Genomic DNA, 13,858 nt, shown 5'->3' with positions numbered 1-13,858 from the left:
CTGTAAGGAAACAGTGAAATAACGAACGGCGAATGTATTTACCGTAAAACTGTTGACTATATGTTCAGGACAGCTCTTGAGAAAGACGATTTTAGAAGGGTTTCAGTGATCTGGGAATTTTGTGTTACAGGAAATTGGGTCGCGGCGCGAGTTGCATCAAGGTTGGAAATGGGCCTTTAACTTGTAACTGTAGGATAAAAAGAGGCTCCGAAAACAACAGTGAAATAAACAAATTCTCCCAGAGTACCATTCTTTTTTATTATAATAGATTAAGTATGCATCATCCCAAGAAGATTTCTTCTCCAGATTGCAGGAAAATGCGTGTCTGGGAGACTTTTCTTTTAAAAATTTCCCGGGGGAGCATGCCCCCGGACCCCCCTAGAAGTTCGGGCCTTCGGCCCTCAATTTTCAAAGGTACCTGCCCGCTTTAAAGGCAGTGCCCTTCAACTTGAAAGTTGTTTAAACCCTGCTTTAATTGCCTCAGCAAGACATTCCATTCTAAGACAAATCAAACTTGGTTAAATATCATTCCTAAGCAAATAAAAAATTGGTTAGCGTCTTGTTCACTTTGATTGCCTCAGCAATACATGAAGCACCCGCAGCACTAATATCATTGCCTCGCAAATCCAAATTGGTTAGCGTCTTGTTCACTTTGATTGCCTCAGCAATACATGTAGCACCCGCAGCACTAATATCATTCCAAGACAAATCCAAATTGGTTTAGCGTCTTGTTCACTTTGATTGCCTCAGCAATACATGTAGCACCCGCAGCACTAATACCATTCTTTCGCAAATCCAAATTGGTTAGCGTCTTGTTCACTTTGATTGCCTCAGCAATACATGTAGCACCCGCATCACTAATACCATTATTTCGCAAATGCAAATTGGTTAGCGTCTTGTTCACTTTGATTGCCTCAGCAATACATGTAGCACCCGCATCACTAATACGATTCCCAGACAAATACAACTTGGTTAGCGTCTTGTTCACTTTGATTGCCTCAGCAATACATGTAGCACCCGCAGCACTAATACCATTGTAAGACAAATCCAAATTGGTTAGCGTCTTGTTCACTTTGATTGCCTCAGCAATACATGTAGCACCCGCAGCACTAATATCATTCAAAGACAAATACAACTTGGTTAGCGTCTTGTTCACTTTGATTGCCTCAGCAATACATGTAGCACCTGCATCACTAATATTAATCCAAGACAAATCCAAATTGGTTAGATTCAAACCAGTTCCAAACGACTTCGATAAATGCAAGTGAAAATCACTTTTTTCTCTTTTGCATTCGTTGATGGCCTCCAATACAATTGTTGCATCACCGCCTTCATTTTTGTTGACTTCATTTGTTAAACTCTTTACAAGAGCAACAACCTGTTCATCGCATTTCATGGCCAAAATTCCACACGAAAACAAAAGTATTTGTTTAAGTTCAACGAAATACCTTGGATCGGAAACTAGTTCTTCAGGTTTCATTTCCTTGCTTTGAATCTGAGAACAAATGAAGAATGCTGCAAAGAATTCTTGAAAACTTTTATGTAAGAAGGCATAATGCAGTGTTTGTCTCAGTTTGCTGCCACCAGGCTGCACTGACAGAAATCCAAATTCAGTCAGGTCTTTTGCATGGTTTCTCAATTCACTCTCATTGAAATCCAGCTTATCGTCAAGTAAACCATTCAACGCTACCTTTCCAAGGTGATTCAATTGCGGTTTGTAATGGTTTGTCAGGTCTTCGATCTTTTCTAATAGTCCCTTCTTTTTTCTATATCTTCTCAAAACACATTCAACCATATCCAAGTACAGTTGAGCTCTGCTTTCGGGGAGTGTGCCCTCAACCTCTTCGCATAAAAGGCAAAGAAGTGCTGTGTTTAGAGGATTGGCCGCTATTTCTCTCAGGTTTTTATCTCGCGACATTCGTTGCGAGAGCTTGGTGGCTAAATCCGTCCTTTCTTTAAAGTACTTGGTGACAAATTCTATCACATGCTTTTCAGTGAATCCTTCGATCTGAAGCAGCGCGTCACAACATTTTCTCACCTCTTTTCCAGCTTCTTGTCTTGCTGTTGCAACTATGTGGCATCTAGGGAGTTCTCTTCCTTCAATTAATTTGGAAAACATCGACAATTTCCCGGATGGTAACTCATCCAATCCATCCAATATAATTAAAATGCTGGACTGATTTTCACGAATAAACTGAAAAAATTGTTGTTTGACTTTTTCATCGATGCCTAGGGGCAGCAGCTGATCATCAATGGCTTCCCAAACGTCAGAGTGGATATCTCGACATTTCAGCAACAATACCAATTTTAATGTTGTTGAGCCGCAGCCCTGAAGTTCTAGCTGTTTTGTGGCCCAGTCGCAGGCGTACTTTTTACAATAGGTGGTTTTTCCCATACCAGGTTCTCCTTCAATCAACACTGTTCTCGGCGCTGAACACTCTTCATACGGGTCTAGTATTGACGACATGTCAACAAATACGTCAGTGATTTCTCCTCTCGTTTTCTTTCTTCTGACCACTTTGAGCCTTGTAAAAATATTTCCAAGAAAAAACTGAAACTCTTCACACCATGGAAATGGTGAGAGCCATCCCTCACGAGTCTTGTACAGCTGGCGAATTCCATTGATAAGTTCAGTTGGATCAAAAATACCTAGTAATAGCAAAATAAATAAGAAATCTAATGAATGCAGCGTTGAAAATTATGATACCTCTCTGGTATTCGGCACTGAATTTAAATATGCGAATGAGTACGATACCGTTGCCAAAGAAATTACTAGGACTACGCAAAAAGGTTTTAGTGTATGATTCATGCTTACTGATTAAAAGCCATTTAGATTATGAATTCAGTTGAACCTCCGCTGTTTGTTCGGCTTTACCGGTGTCTAACAGTGAATTTCTGTTGTAAAATAAATTACAAGGGAGATAGATATTCATATTATTGGAGCCATAGTCTGAGCAAGGCTTTTTCGGGATATAGCGAGACTACGAACTAATAAATGAAAACTAAACAACGCCTTTCTGCCTTCTTTGTCACGCGGTTTCATCACAAATGTTGCAGAAAACTGGAGGCTCGCCTGCGATGAAGTGGAAGGTTTTGCCAACAGTCTTTTCCTTAGGAAATGTAAAATAACCACATACATCTTATTCTAACCTATTTTACTCGAGACGATCCTCATTCAACTATTTTCCCATGTAGAATTGAATACTCCACAATATGAGCGAAGGGTTTAGTTATTTTATTCAGAAATATGAGGATCACATTTAATGCTGCTAGGTATTCGGCACTGAATTTAAATAAGTGAACGATTTCGACACCATTGCCAAAGAAATTACTTGGACAATGACGAAAAGGTATCAATGTATGATTCATGTTAATTTAATGACCAAAGGCCATTTAGCTTATAAATGCCGTCGAACCTGCTCATTAATTTCGAACATGGAGCCGAACTTAATGCCAATATTTTCGTCAAAACTGTACTTTATTTTTATATCGTTCTCCCTTCTAATAAAAATGTAATGTTTCCGGGCTAATTACGGGTGAAAGTTTAAATAATTGAAGGGAATGAAAGCACACCACAGAGACTATTCCACAGATTGTTTAAATTGAAAAACTGAATCTCTCTAAGATAGGATGATCTCTCTCTTACATACAGAACATTGTTAACTAAGGCTAAATTTGCGGTTAAGCAGGATAACTTTTATTGTACAATTCAACTGACCTTCATTCTTACTTTCTCCCACAGGGGTTGCCAAAGTACACAGCTTTTCCTTCACTTCTTTAAGTTCATTGTCCATCTTTGCCATTTCGCTTCTTATTTTCTCAAGAGACCCTTTCGTGGAATAACATTGGAAATTTTTAGTCCGAGTGAGAGTCACTTTATTTATTAAAAGTTAACTAAATAGATCCTTTTCCCTTCCTTTGTGTTTTCTTTTTATTCTATACAACATTCTAAAAAACCTTTTGGCCCAGCTTCAGCGGTTTCTAATAGTGAAACCCAAGATATAAATATTGATATCATTGGAGCCGATAGTCTGAGAAAGATTTTTGTCAGTAAAAGCGACATTGTAAGAACTAATTAATAAAAACCAAAGAACGCCTTTCCGCCCTCTCATTTCTCCTTATGTCCTCAACAAAAGTAAAACTAGTATAAGACAATAACCTTCTCGGCTAAATATGTATGAGTGCTGTCAGAAAACTATCCAACACCGAGAGGTAGCCTCACATCCATACCATCCCATTCATCCCACACATTACCAAGTATCTTCATTTGTAGCCAGAGCAGGTTAAAAGCCAAGGTGTGCTCTTACAACAATACATTACCTAAAAAAATGTTAAATTGTCTGACATCACGCGAATAATGTGGTCATGCTCAAAAGATGTGTTAACAGAATCCCTGTTGATAATTCAGTTTATGTGTGAGTAGCTCTTTCTAGTAACCAACCTTCATCTGTGCTTTTTTCCACTGTGGTCGTCAGGCTACTAAGCGTCTCTAAAATCTCCTTCATTTTAATATCTATCTTCTCAGTTGTGTCTCTGAAGTCGTGTCTCATCTTTTCTCGCGAATCTGGAAATGTAAGAAAGATAGGCGCAATTTCATAAGCACATTTACACCACAGATTCACGTTTAGGCGCAGACAAAACAATGGAACGTATATCAATAACTAGTTGATTCCGAATAGATCAAACTCAATAAGACGCTTAGAAATTACAAAAATGCACTCCAGCAGTTATAAAAGAGTACTCACGAACAGAAAAAATATTGCCCATGAAAACAATGTGTACATTTGGGTTAATTCTTCATTTTTCACACACAACGCTAGAATAACGTTCCAAGTATGTGACTGGTTCCGTCCAAAATGAAAACATCATGAGTTGCCCAACACCGCGGTGATTCAAAGCTGGAGAAATCTAGAGACCCGCCTGCGATCAAGTGGGAGGTTTTGCCGACAGTCTTTTCCTCAGGAAATGTAAAATAACCACATACATCTTATTCTAACCTATTTTACTCAAGACGATCCACATTAAACTATTTTCCCATGTACAATTGAATACTCCATAATACGCCAGGAGGAAGGATTTGGTTTCATTCGGGAATATGCGGGTTACATCTAACGCTACTAGGAAGTTAGGTTCATTATAAGAAAGGTAATACTAAAATAAGACGATAAACTATCCCGCTTACGATGATACCTATGTATGAGGGCTGTCAAAACACCATCAAATCCGAGAGGTAGCCAGGGGCAAAATCTCAGATTACGTGGCATCCCACACATTACATAGAATCTTCATGTAAAGCCAGTGCCAGTGGTGACTAGGGTGCTCTAAGACTAGTAAAGTATGCTGTGTTGGCCGACATCAAGCGATTACCGTCGTCATGCATATGAGCTGCGTTATGTACCCAAGAAAACAGTGTCACTCTTAATAATTTCTTTGCTGTGAGTAGCTCTCTCTACCAACTAACCTTGTGCGCTTTTTTCAGCTGAGGCCGTCAGACTACTCAGCTTCTCTTTCACCTCTTTCAATTCGATCTCTATCTTGTCAATTGTGTCTCTCGTGTTATCCAGCGAATCTGAAAATTTTAAAAGGTATGCACATTTTCATAAGCAAATTTATATCACCTATCTTGCCTACGATCATACATATGTGTGAGTGCTGTCAAAACACCATCATATCCGAGAGGTAGCCAGGGCAGAATATCCCACATTCGGTGGCATCCCACACATTATAGAGTATCTTCATGTATGACCAGTGTGAGTGGTGGCAGGGGGGTACCCTTAGATCAGTAAATTACCAAAGTATGCTGCGTTGGCCGACATCCAGCGATTACCGTCATCATGTACAAGAGCTGCGTCAGGTACTCAAAAAGACAGTGTCGCTCTTCAAAACTTTTGTTTTCAGTGGATAGCTCTTTCTACCAACTAACCTTCTTGTGTGCTTTTTTCAGCTGAGGCCGTCAGACTGGTAAGCTTTTCTTTCACCTCTTTCATATCAATCTCTATCTTGTCAGTTGTGTCTCTGAAGTTTCTCTCCATAATGCTTCTCATGTTTTCCAGCGAATCTGAAAATTTCAAAAAGTATGCGCATTTTTATAAGCAAATTTATATCACTGCTTCTCGTTTAGGTACAGATAAAACAATGATACCTATGTCAATATCTAGTCCATTCCGAAATATATACTTTTGTAGCCTTCTGATTCATCCACATTGGCAGTGGACAATGTTTTCCTTACCTTCAATTTCTTCAAGCTTGTCTTTGATGCTGTCGTCGTCTTTCTTCCATTGTTTCATCAGTTCACGATAATGCTCCTCGACATCTGGATCCATGCAGTCGTGCTCAAGATTGTCGATTTCAGCTCTAAAACGAGCTCCTCCCAGTCTCACCAAAGCCTCTCTTACTTCCTGCCAGTAAGCACTGAAACTACTGTCATCCACAGAGGCTTGAGAAGCATGGCCGTATACAGTGTTCCTGTAATACTTCACTCTGGCGATATCATCTGCAATGCTTATGTTTATAACTGGGGGAAGACGATCCCATCCATTGGCAGGAGGGCCCAAACCACAGATATTTCTAAGAAGCACCGTTAGAAGTGTGATGTCGAAGGTTGCAGAAGACACGAGTGAGTGAGAAGGGTACAACTTCCCCCATTGCGTGGGATTCAGCACTTTCTTCTTCCCTGTGTACAGTGATTGCAATGTGGCGTAATGCACTGAGGTACTTCCCAAAACTGTATGTAGAGTCGCTGGTGGATGTATTTTGTCAAAAGTGGACCGGAGCACCTGAGATCCAACATCCACCAGGAGGCGGCATAGTCTTGCATAGTTGGTAGTCTCTTTCGTAGACACGAATGGCGATGAAACCCCAGCCATGAACCTGACTTAACCAGGATGACCTGCAAACAAGGAATTGATATTAAGTTATATTAATCACACCCATCCAAAAAAAGAAACTCTCAATAGCCATTTGAGACCGAGAATGGTTTCAAATGGTAAGGTCATTTTGTAAATCTTTTGGAGCACGGAACATCAACGAAAGAATTTATCACCTATGTAATGAACATCACAATAACTTCATTTTGGTGGAAGGTTGATCAAAACCAGTAAAGTGGAGGGGGACAGGGGGCGAGAGCCCGGGAGAACAGGGGGACAGGAGAGGGCGGGAGAGGGTGGAAAGAGGGAGAACAGGGGGCGGGAAGTGGGAGCAGAAATAAAGAAGGCAATAGTTTGTTATTTATTACTGGGTATTATTCAGTCAAAAACGCTTATCTAGCAAAGTTTTGAAATTTCCTATTAACATCCACCAAGGCTTAAAAGAAAATTTTGGAAGCAAGAAAACGTAAATTTGTACTCGGGCTGGAAAAACAGCATTTTTTCAGGTGAATTTGGAAATCCCTTCAATTCGATGACGCCATAGGTCACGAACTGTAATAGCTTTCATCGGGACCCAAGGGTCCCCCTGCCAAAACAAAGGCCAGCAAATGAACAATAATGTTAAGTTTTGGCACAGTTTGAAAGTTAAACCCAGGTTTCTGATCCTCTTGATTAACCTGAAGACAGAGCAAGACAATGAAGGGTGGGAGTCGGGAGGCAAAGGGGCACAAAACTACGGGAGGCGGGAGAACGTGGTACGGGAAGTGGGAGACTCTGACCCCCTTGTCTCCCCCCACAGTAAAAATCAGTGCACATTTTACAGGTTGACCACCATGCAACACCTGCAGTTCCATGAGCAGACCCAAAACTGCACCAATACCACTACCATAAATATATTAACACTACGTCTGGTTGCCAATATTTGCATAGAATCACCATGGTAGCAGCTAATTACTGAAGGGTACCTTGGAGACCTTATATCATATTATATCAACTTGGCAAAACCTATGATAGACCGTTTGCATGAATGTACAAATTTCCCAAGACATGCAAACATGGGATAATAATTGCCAACCCATGTACTTTGTCAAGGATGGAACCAGCTCTCTGCATAAGATCTTCCACATTCCTATTTTAAGAGGGGAGCTTAAACTTTGATTTTATATAAATTAATAAGTCTTAAACAGTGACCCAATGACAACCAAATGAAAACCAAAGCCAAAGAGATGTGATTTGCTCAGCATAAAATTAAGCCTCTCAAATGCTAATGTTCAAGTGCATCAATCACAAAATGATCAAAACAACCCATAGGTCATTGTGCAGATGAAGCACTCTACAAACCTAGCTCTACACAGTAATTACAACCAACTGTATATCAGAAGGACCACTAGAATTTCAGCAACTTTTTCTAAGAGTGTTTTCACATGTTTGTAGCCTTAAAAAATCATAACCATTGATCAAAAAATAATTAAATAGGTAATTAATATAATGCATAGTTCCTGACAAAACATTACTAGGCAAAATAATTATTACTCACATAGATATGTCTGAAATGAGAGCATGCAGATTTTTTTATACAAACAGGACACAAGTACTCCCGGCAAATAATTATTAATAGAGATTGACAAAATGAAGCCAAGTTGCAAAACTGAGAGAAAAAAAGAGTAGTAATTCCTCCTACCTTGAATAGAGTTTCCTGGGTTCAAGAAAATAACCCTTGAATCAGGGACAAAGTCAGAAAGTCTGAAAAAGGGAGGAACAGAACAACAATTACTGTATATCAGTTATGAAAGACAATGCATGGTGTTGCTACTGCTAATGTGCAGTTGTTGTTATGGTTTTTGTTATTAGTGTTTAGTCAAAAACACTGAAAACTTGGATGTGATAAATTTGAACAAAATAGGTATGCATGTAGCATTTATTTCTCTCAAGATAATTACCATAATTAAAGTCATGTAGTCATAATATCCATTAATGTCCAAACAGGACACAATTATTCCCAGCAAATAAGTTATTAACCCTTTAACTCCCACATCAAATTTGTAGTTCTCCTTACTCCCAACCATACAATTCTAATAATGTTGGTTCAGAGAATTTAGTATCGAATCAACTTATTATCCCCAAATTTATATTTTTCTTTACTCTCATCACTTATCTGGTTGATAATGTGTTGATATTGTAAGGAGAAATTCTGTCTTGGTCACTCATGGCAATTAAAGGGTAAACAAAGATTCAAAAAGTGAAGGCAAGTTTCAAAAATGAGAAAAAAAAAAGAGCAGCAAGTCCTCCTACCTTGTATAGAGTTTCCTGGGTTCAAGAAAATAACACTTGAATCAGCGATAAAGTCAGAAAGTCTGAAAAGGGAAGCAGCAGAACAATAGTTACTATATGTCAGTTATGAAAGACAATGACAGTCACAAATAAGGGCACTAACAGGTGCCCTAAGGTTATAAGTGGTGTTAATGGCCACATTATATAATTATATCAAAGTAATTTCATATTATCTGCTGAGTTGATAATATAAATTCGCTATTGTGGTGAGATTAAAAGCTGGCGATTCGTTTGTCAGCTTAATTGCTCTGACAAAGGGCTAACACTCAAAATGTCATCTTTTTAAACCTTATGAACTCAGTTGATAATACTAAATTATCCCGGTATAGTCTCCCACCGCGACAGCACCACAGTTTCTTTAGAAACTTACCCCCTTTATTCATTTATAATTATCAAAAGTCAACTAGAATTTAAAAAAAAAACAACAACAACAAAAACCACCATGATTCACAAAGGCTGACCAAATGTGACCCTCCATATGATTTCAGGGACAAAGGTGAAGACACACACGCAACACACCAACACATCGTGCAGAATTCCCATTGTTCCGCGACATTTACTAACAGAAGCCAAAAATAAATAGATCTGTAATATTAGCAGCAAACTGTACTCTGGAGAGCTTTGATTTGTCATAAATTACGTGGGCTTTCCTCCTCAGGGAATATCACTCTAGCTCATTAACTGTTCAAGCAGAGCTAAGAGACAATAGCTTAATAGAAAGTTATTGTTAATGCTATTTTTAGAAAAAATCATCCATTCGTGCTTGTGTTACATGCTGGACGAGCGTTCAATTTTGAAACCTTCCGTTACATATTCATCTCTTTTTACACCTTACTCAATAAACACTTCCGTTCTACTATTAACCATACATAGGATTCTATTTTTAGTCGGGCGACCGACCATAGGTTTACCCTCGGGTTTCTCCACAAAGCACAGTCACGTGCAATGGCGAATACCGCAGGCACGTAATGGAGGCGCAACCTTCTTTCCACTATGTCGAACATGGCGGATTTGTCGAATATCTTAGCGAATGGTGTCATCTTTTCTACGCTCAAGCATACAGACTCACACATCGTTCGCGGTAGACCCACTCTAAAGGATGGTTTGTGTAATGAGCGTATATTTCGAAACGGGTCGTTCCGCGAACTTAAAATAGCAAAAGAATCAAAGGATTTAGCGAAGGTCTCACTAGAATCAAACCAGAAATCAAATAAGTTATCAGAGAACAGAAAATGTGGACAGAGTGACCAAAGAACATTTGCTGATTAAGACAAGGTGCAGCGTTATATCCGCAAGCGGATATGAACCCCCGGTCCAGATCCGCTGGCGGATATGGACCCCCCTCCGCGGATTTGGACCCCTTAACAAAACTGAGTGAAAACATCATCCTTAATGTTCTAATAAAAATGGATGATACTTTACGTTCCAGAGCGTACTAAAGTATGTTTTCAATTCAAAACATGCGTATCGTTAATGCATACGAACTGGCATCCCGTCGGATGTTTCTTTTGACCAAGGGAAAATGGGCAAGAATTTAGTTTGATGTCTTGAGAGAGGTCGTTTTTTTAACCTTTTCCGCGATAGTCGAACACCGTTAGATTCAATAAGAAACAAACTTGTGACACTAATTTATTTTGTCATTGTTCAATGCCCGAGTGTTGGGACGACATGTTACAGTGCGAGGGATTTAAGACTGCCTCGGAGGACGAGTGGCTTTGTATTGTCCGCAGATTGCCAGACTCTAGACGTCTTCGTAATTGTTAAGGTGTTATTTCGGATCCTTCAACAGTTAATAATCGTTAAAATTAGAAAATAAGATTGAGTTCGATGTAATAGTCTCCACTTTTGCTAAGACGTTGACATTAACGTTGATTTGCATCTGAAAATAAGCTGAGAGTTCCAATAGTTCAGAATAGAAACATTTTTACTTATTATAGACTTTACGAAAGACTTGTAATACGAGTAGTTTCTTCGTTCTTGTTCAAAAACTGTTTAATGTTATTATTTTAGAAAATTAGACTGAGTTATTTCTGTGACTGGACGCAATAGTCTCCACTATTGTTATGACGTTTCGTAACAATGTTGATTCTCATGAGAAGAAGCAAAGATTTATTGCAACAATTTCAATAGTTCGAATGCAGTAGTTTGTTCACATCTAATTCTTGCGTATACTGTTCGACTCGATATAATGAATGCGATAGAATTGGAACGAAATGACTGTTGTTGTTTTTTTTTTACCTTCATTGAGGAAATGTTGTGTTGTGATTGAAAAGAACGTCTACAAAAAAGCTTGCAAATACAAAGGATGCTTAAAAGGAAAGTTTGGTGGGGGGTCCAAATCTGCGAAGGGGGGTCCATATCCGCTAGCGGATTTGGACCACGGGGGTTCCGAGATTCTCTATGCAAATCTTCACAATGGGGAATCTTTGAAAGCGGGAATCTTTAAAAACGTAACAATTTTTTTGGCAGATGGCAGTGTCACTCGATTATCATTTCTTTTATCAGCCTGAAAGATAAGTCAGTCATCAGCCCTGTAAGCAATCATGATTGAATACTCTGATCTACATCGTTTTCCGGTATTATCTTCAGGGTTCAAAATAACAGCCGGTTGCCGTTTTAAAAGCTTTCTGGAAACGTAAACAAGTAGAAAATTTCGAAATTTGAAACGTGCTACAGGGAGTATTTTTGTTTACAGTATTCAGCTTTTACGTATTTGTTCAAGCGTGAAACATGCAAGTTTGTGTCCATACCGTCAATTTACCATGTTTATGTTTCTGCACGTACATACTACTTTTAATCAAGATTTATTTTCCGCCAAATCCTGGTTAATGTAATGTTTAAAAAACGAGCAGGAGTATTTTATCGGGTTTTTGACCCGATAAAACACGTGCTGCGAGTTTTTTGAACGACTTCAAAAACATTCTTGGAAAAGCGTGTGTCAAGAGAGTTCATAACAATTATGCTTTTGTGAACGTTAGAAATTAGCATACGAGAAAAACATTAGCGAAAACGAGTTAGAGTCACTTCTGCCAACTGATCTTGAATTCGAAGTTTCAGATGATGTATTGTCTAATATGCCTTTACCAGATTACTGTACTAATGAAATAGAGAATTTTTCCAGATGTGTATTTCACAACTGTACTATTAATTTGGTGCAAAAGTAAATTTACTGTGTGAAATTTGTTGAAAGAACATTAAATATGTTCCCACCATTTGTTGTGTCAGTTTCTGTGTTGATAATTAATTAATATTCATAAGTCACGTGCAGTGTCTTTATATCTGATAAAACACCGCATACTAATAAGGATGAGGTTTATCGATATAAAGTCACTGCACGTGATGTATTATCTACCATTTGATAGGTTAATGGGCTTATGAATCATTAATGAGTTTTTGAAGTAAAATTAAAGTTCTGCTACCAAATGCATGAATTAAAGCTAAAACTGATTTCACACGGAAAGTAGTTTTTCAAACTAGATGTTTTTATCGTTAAATTTTGTTTGGTGTTCTTGAAGATTATTATCTGCTGAAAGTCATTTTTCATGATCATCTGAGCAGAACCACAGCAAGATAACTTCACATGAGTTTGCATATTCTAAACTCAAAGATGAATCTTTGAAGTGGTTCATCTGCAATCCATTTCTACATTTTAGTTGATTATTTTCTCTCTTATATTTTTCCATCTCTGATAAGGATGAGTTGGCGCGGCATTTTTAAAAATCTTTCTGACAATGCTTTCTAAATATAATTCGGCTGATTGTCAACAAAATACGTTGATTGTTATGTATCCAAATCCAAAACATTTAGGGTAACTGAAAAAAAAACAACGAAGCGTAACGATAAATCAAGAGTTAGAGAAGAAGACTTTTGCTTGAAAAACAACTCTCTTTTGCAATATACAAGGATTGCTTAAAGATTGAAAAATGCAAAGTTTTACTTTCAGTTTCGTTTGCATAACCTCCTCAAAACTAATTACGGTTTCCTGCATTAGCAAGGTGCTGTCGCTAATGTGGATAACAGGAAGGCTGTTGAAAAAATTTTCTCGCCACTGTAGAGTAAAGCAGAAATATTTTGAAGCATGCAATCAGTATGTAAGCAAAAGCTTCCTGATTTGATCAAATATCAGTCGCGAAAGTCTGCTAATTAAATAATCACAAAGCCATTCATGGCTGACTGACTTTCAAAGTCCTACTACCAAACGCATGACTCGAAGCAAACCTGATTTCGCAGGGAAAGTAGCCGTTTCTCACGAAAGGATCCTGTTTTTCAAACTAGATGTTTTTATCCTCAAATTTTGTTTGGTATTCTAGAAAGATTATTATCGGCTGCAAGTCATTTTTCATGATCATCTAGGCAGAACCACAGAAAAATAGCTTCACAGGAGTTTGCATATTAATTAACAGGGATGAATCCTTGAAGTACTTCATCTGCAGTCCATGTCTATATTTTAGTTGATTATTTTCTCTCTTGTATTCATCCATCTCTGTTAATTTTCTTTGTTGTATCCTCCAAGTTTGGAATCACGCAGTTGGCGCGGCAATATTTTAAAACTATGTGACAATGCTTTTTCAATATAATTCGGCTGATTGTCCACAAATTGCGTAGTTCGTTATGTACCCAGAAGCAAAACATTAAAAGTAACTGACAAAGACTACGAAGCC

The 13,858-nt window shown here is 38.3% G+C and overlaps 1 protein-coding gene across 1 annotated transcript; it reads right to left on the bottom strand.

Moving 5' to 3' along the window:
- Window positions 1–236: 236 nt before the first annotated feature.
- LOC149043699 (uncharacterized) lies at window positions 237–6,885 on the bottom strand. The gene is made up of 6 exons (XM_089210546.1): window positions 6,230–6,885; window positions 5,924–6,058; window positions 5,462–5,569; window positions 4,442–4,564; window positions 3,719–3,829; window positions 237–2,649 (listed from the first exon to the last, which is right to left on the bottom strand). Exons 1-6 carry the CDS (start codon window positions 6,864–6,866, stop codon window positions 695–697), a joined length of 3,069 nt encoding a protein of 1,022 aa, XP_089066672.1. The 5' UTR covers window positions 6,867–6,885; the 3' UTR covers window positions 237–694.
- Between the last annotated feature and the right edge of the window lie 6,973 nt (window positions 6,886–13,858).

This window comes from Pocillopora damicornis, chromosome 6 (genome assembly GCF_964200805.1).
Source record: "Pocillopora damicornis chromosome 6, jaPocDami1.2, whole genome shotgun sequence".
NCBI lineage: Eukaryota > Metazoa > Cnidaria > Anthozoa > Scleractinia > Pocilloporidae > Pocillopora > Pocillopora damicornis.
The sequence above is the reverse complement of the archived record's forward strand: the minus strand, read 5'-3'. Positions and strand labels throughout refer to the sequence as shown.

Bases quoted from the DNA above. Each gene is read 5' to 3' on its own strand.
- LOC149043699 (XM_089210546.1), bottom strand. From the start codon at position 6,866: ATGGCTGGGGTTTCATCGCCATTCGTGTCTACGAAAGAGACTACCAAC. The intron at 6,059-6,229 runs GTAAGGAAAACA...TGAAATTTTCAG, and splicing joins CAAGCTTGAAGAAATTGAAG to ATTCGCTGGAAAACATGAGA. The intron at 3,830-4,441 runs GTTGGTTACTAG...ATTCCACGAAAG, and splicing joins GGAAAAAAGCACAGATGAAG to GGTCTCTTGAGAAAATAAGA.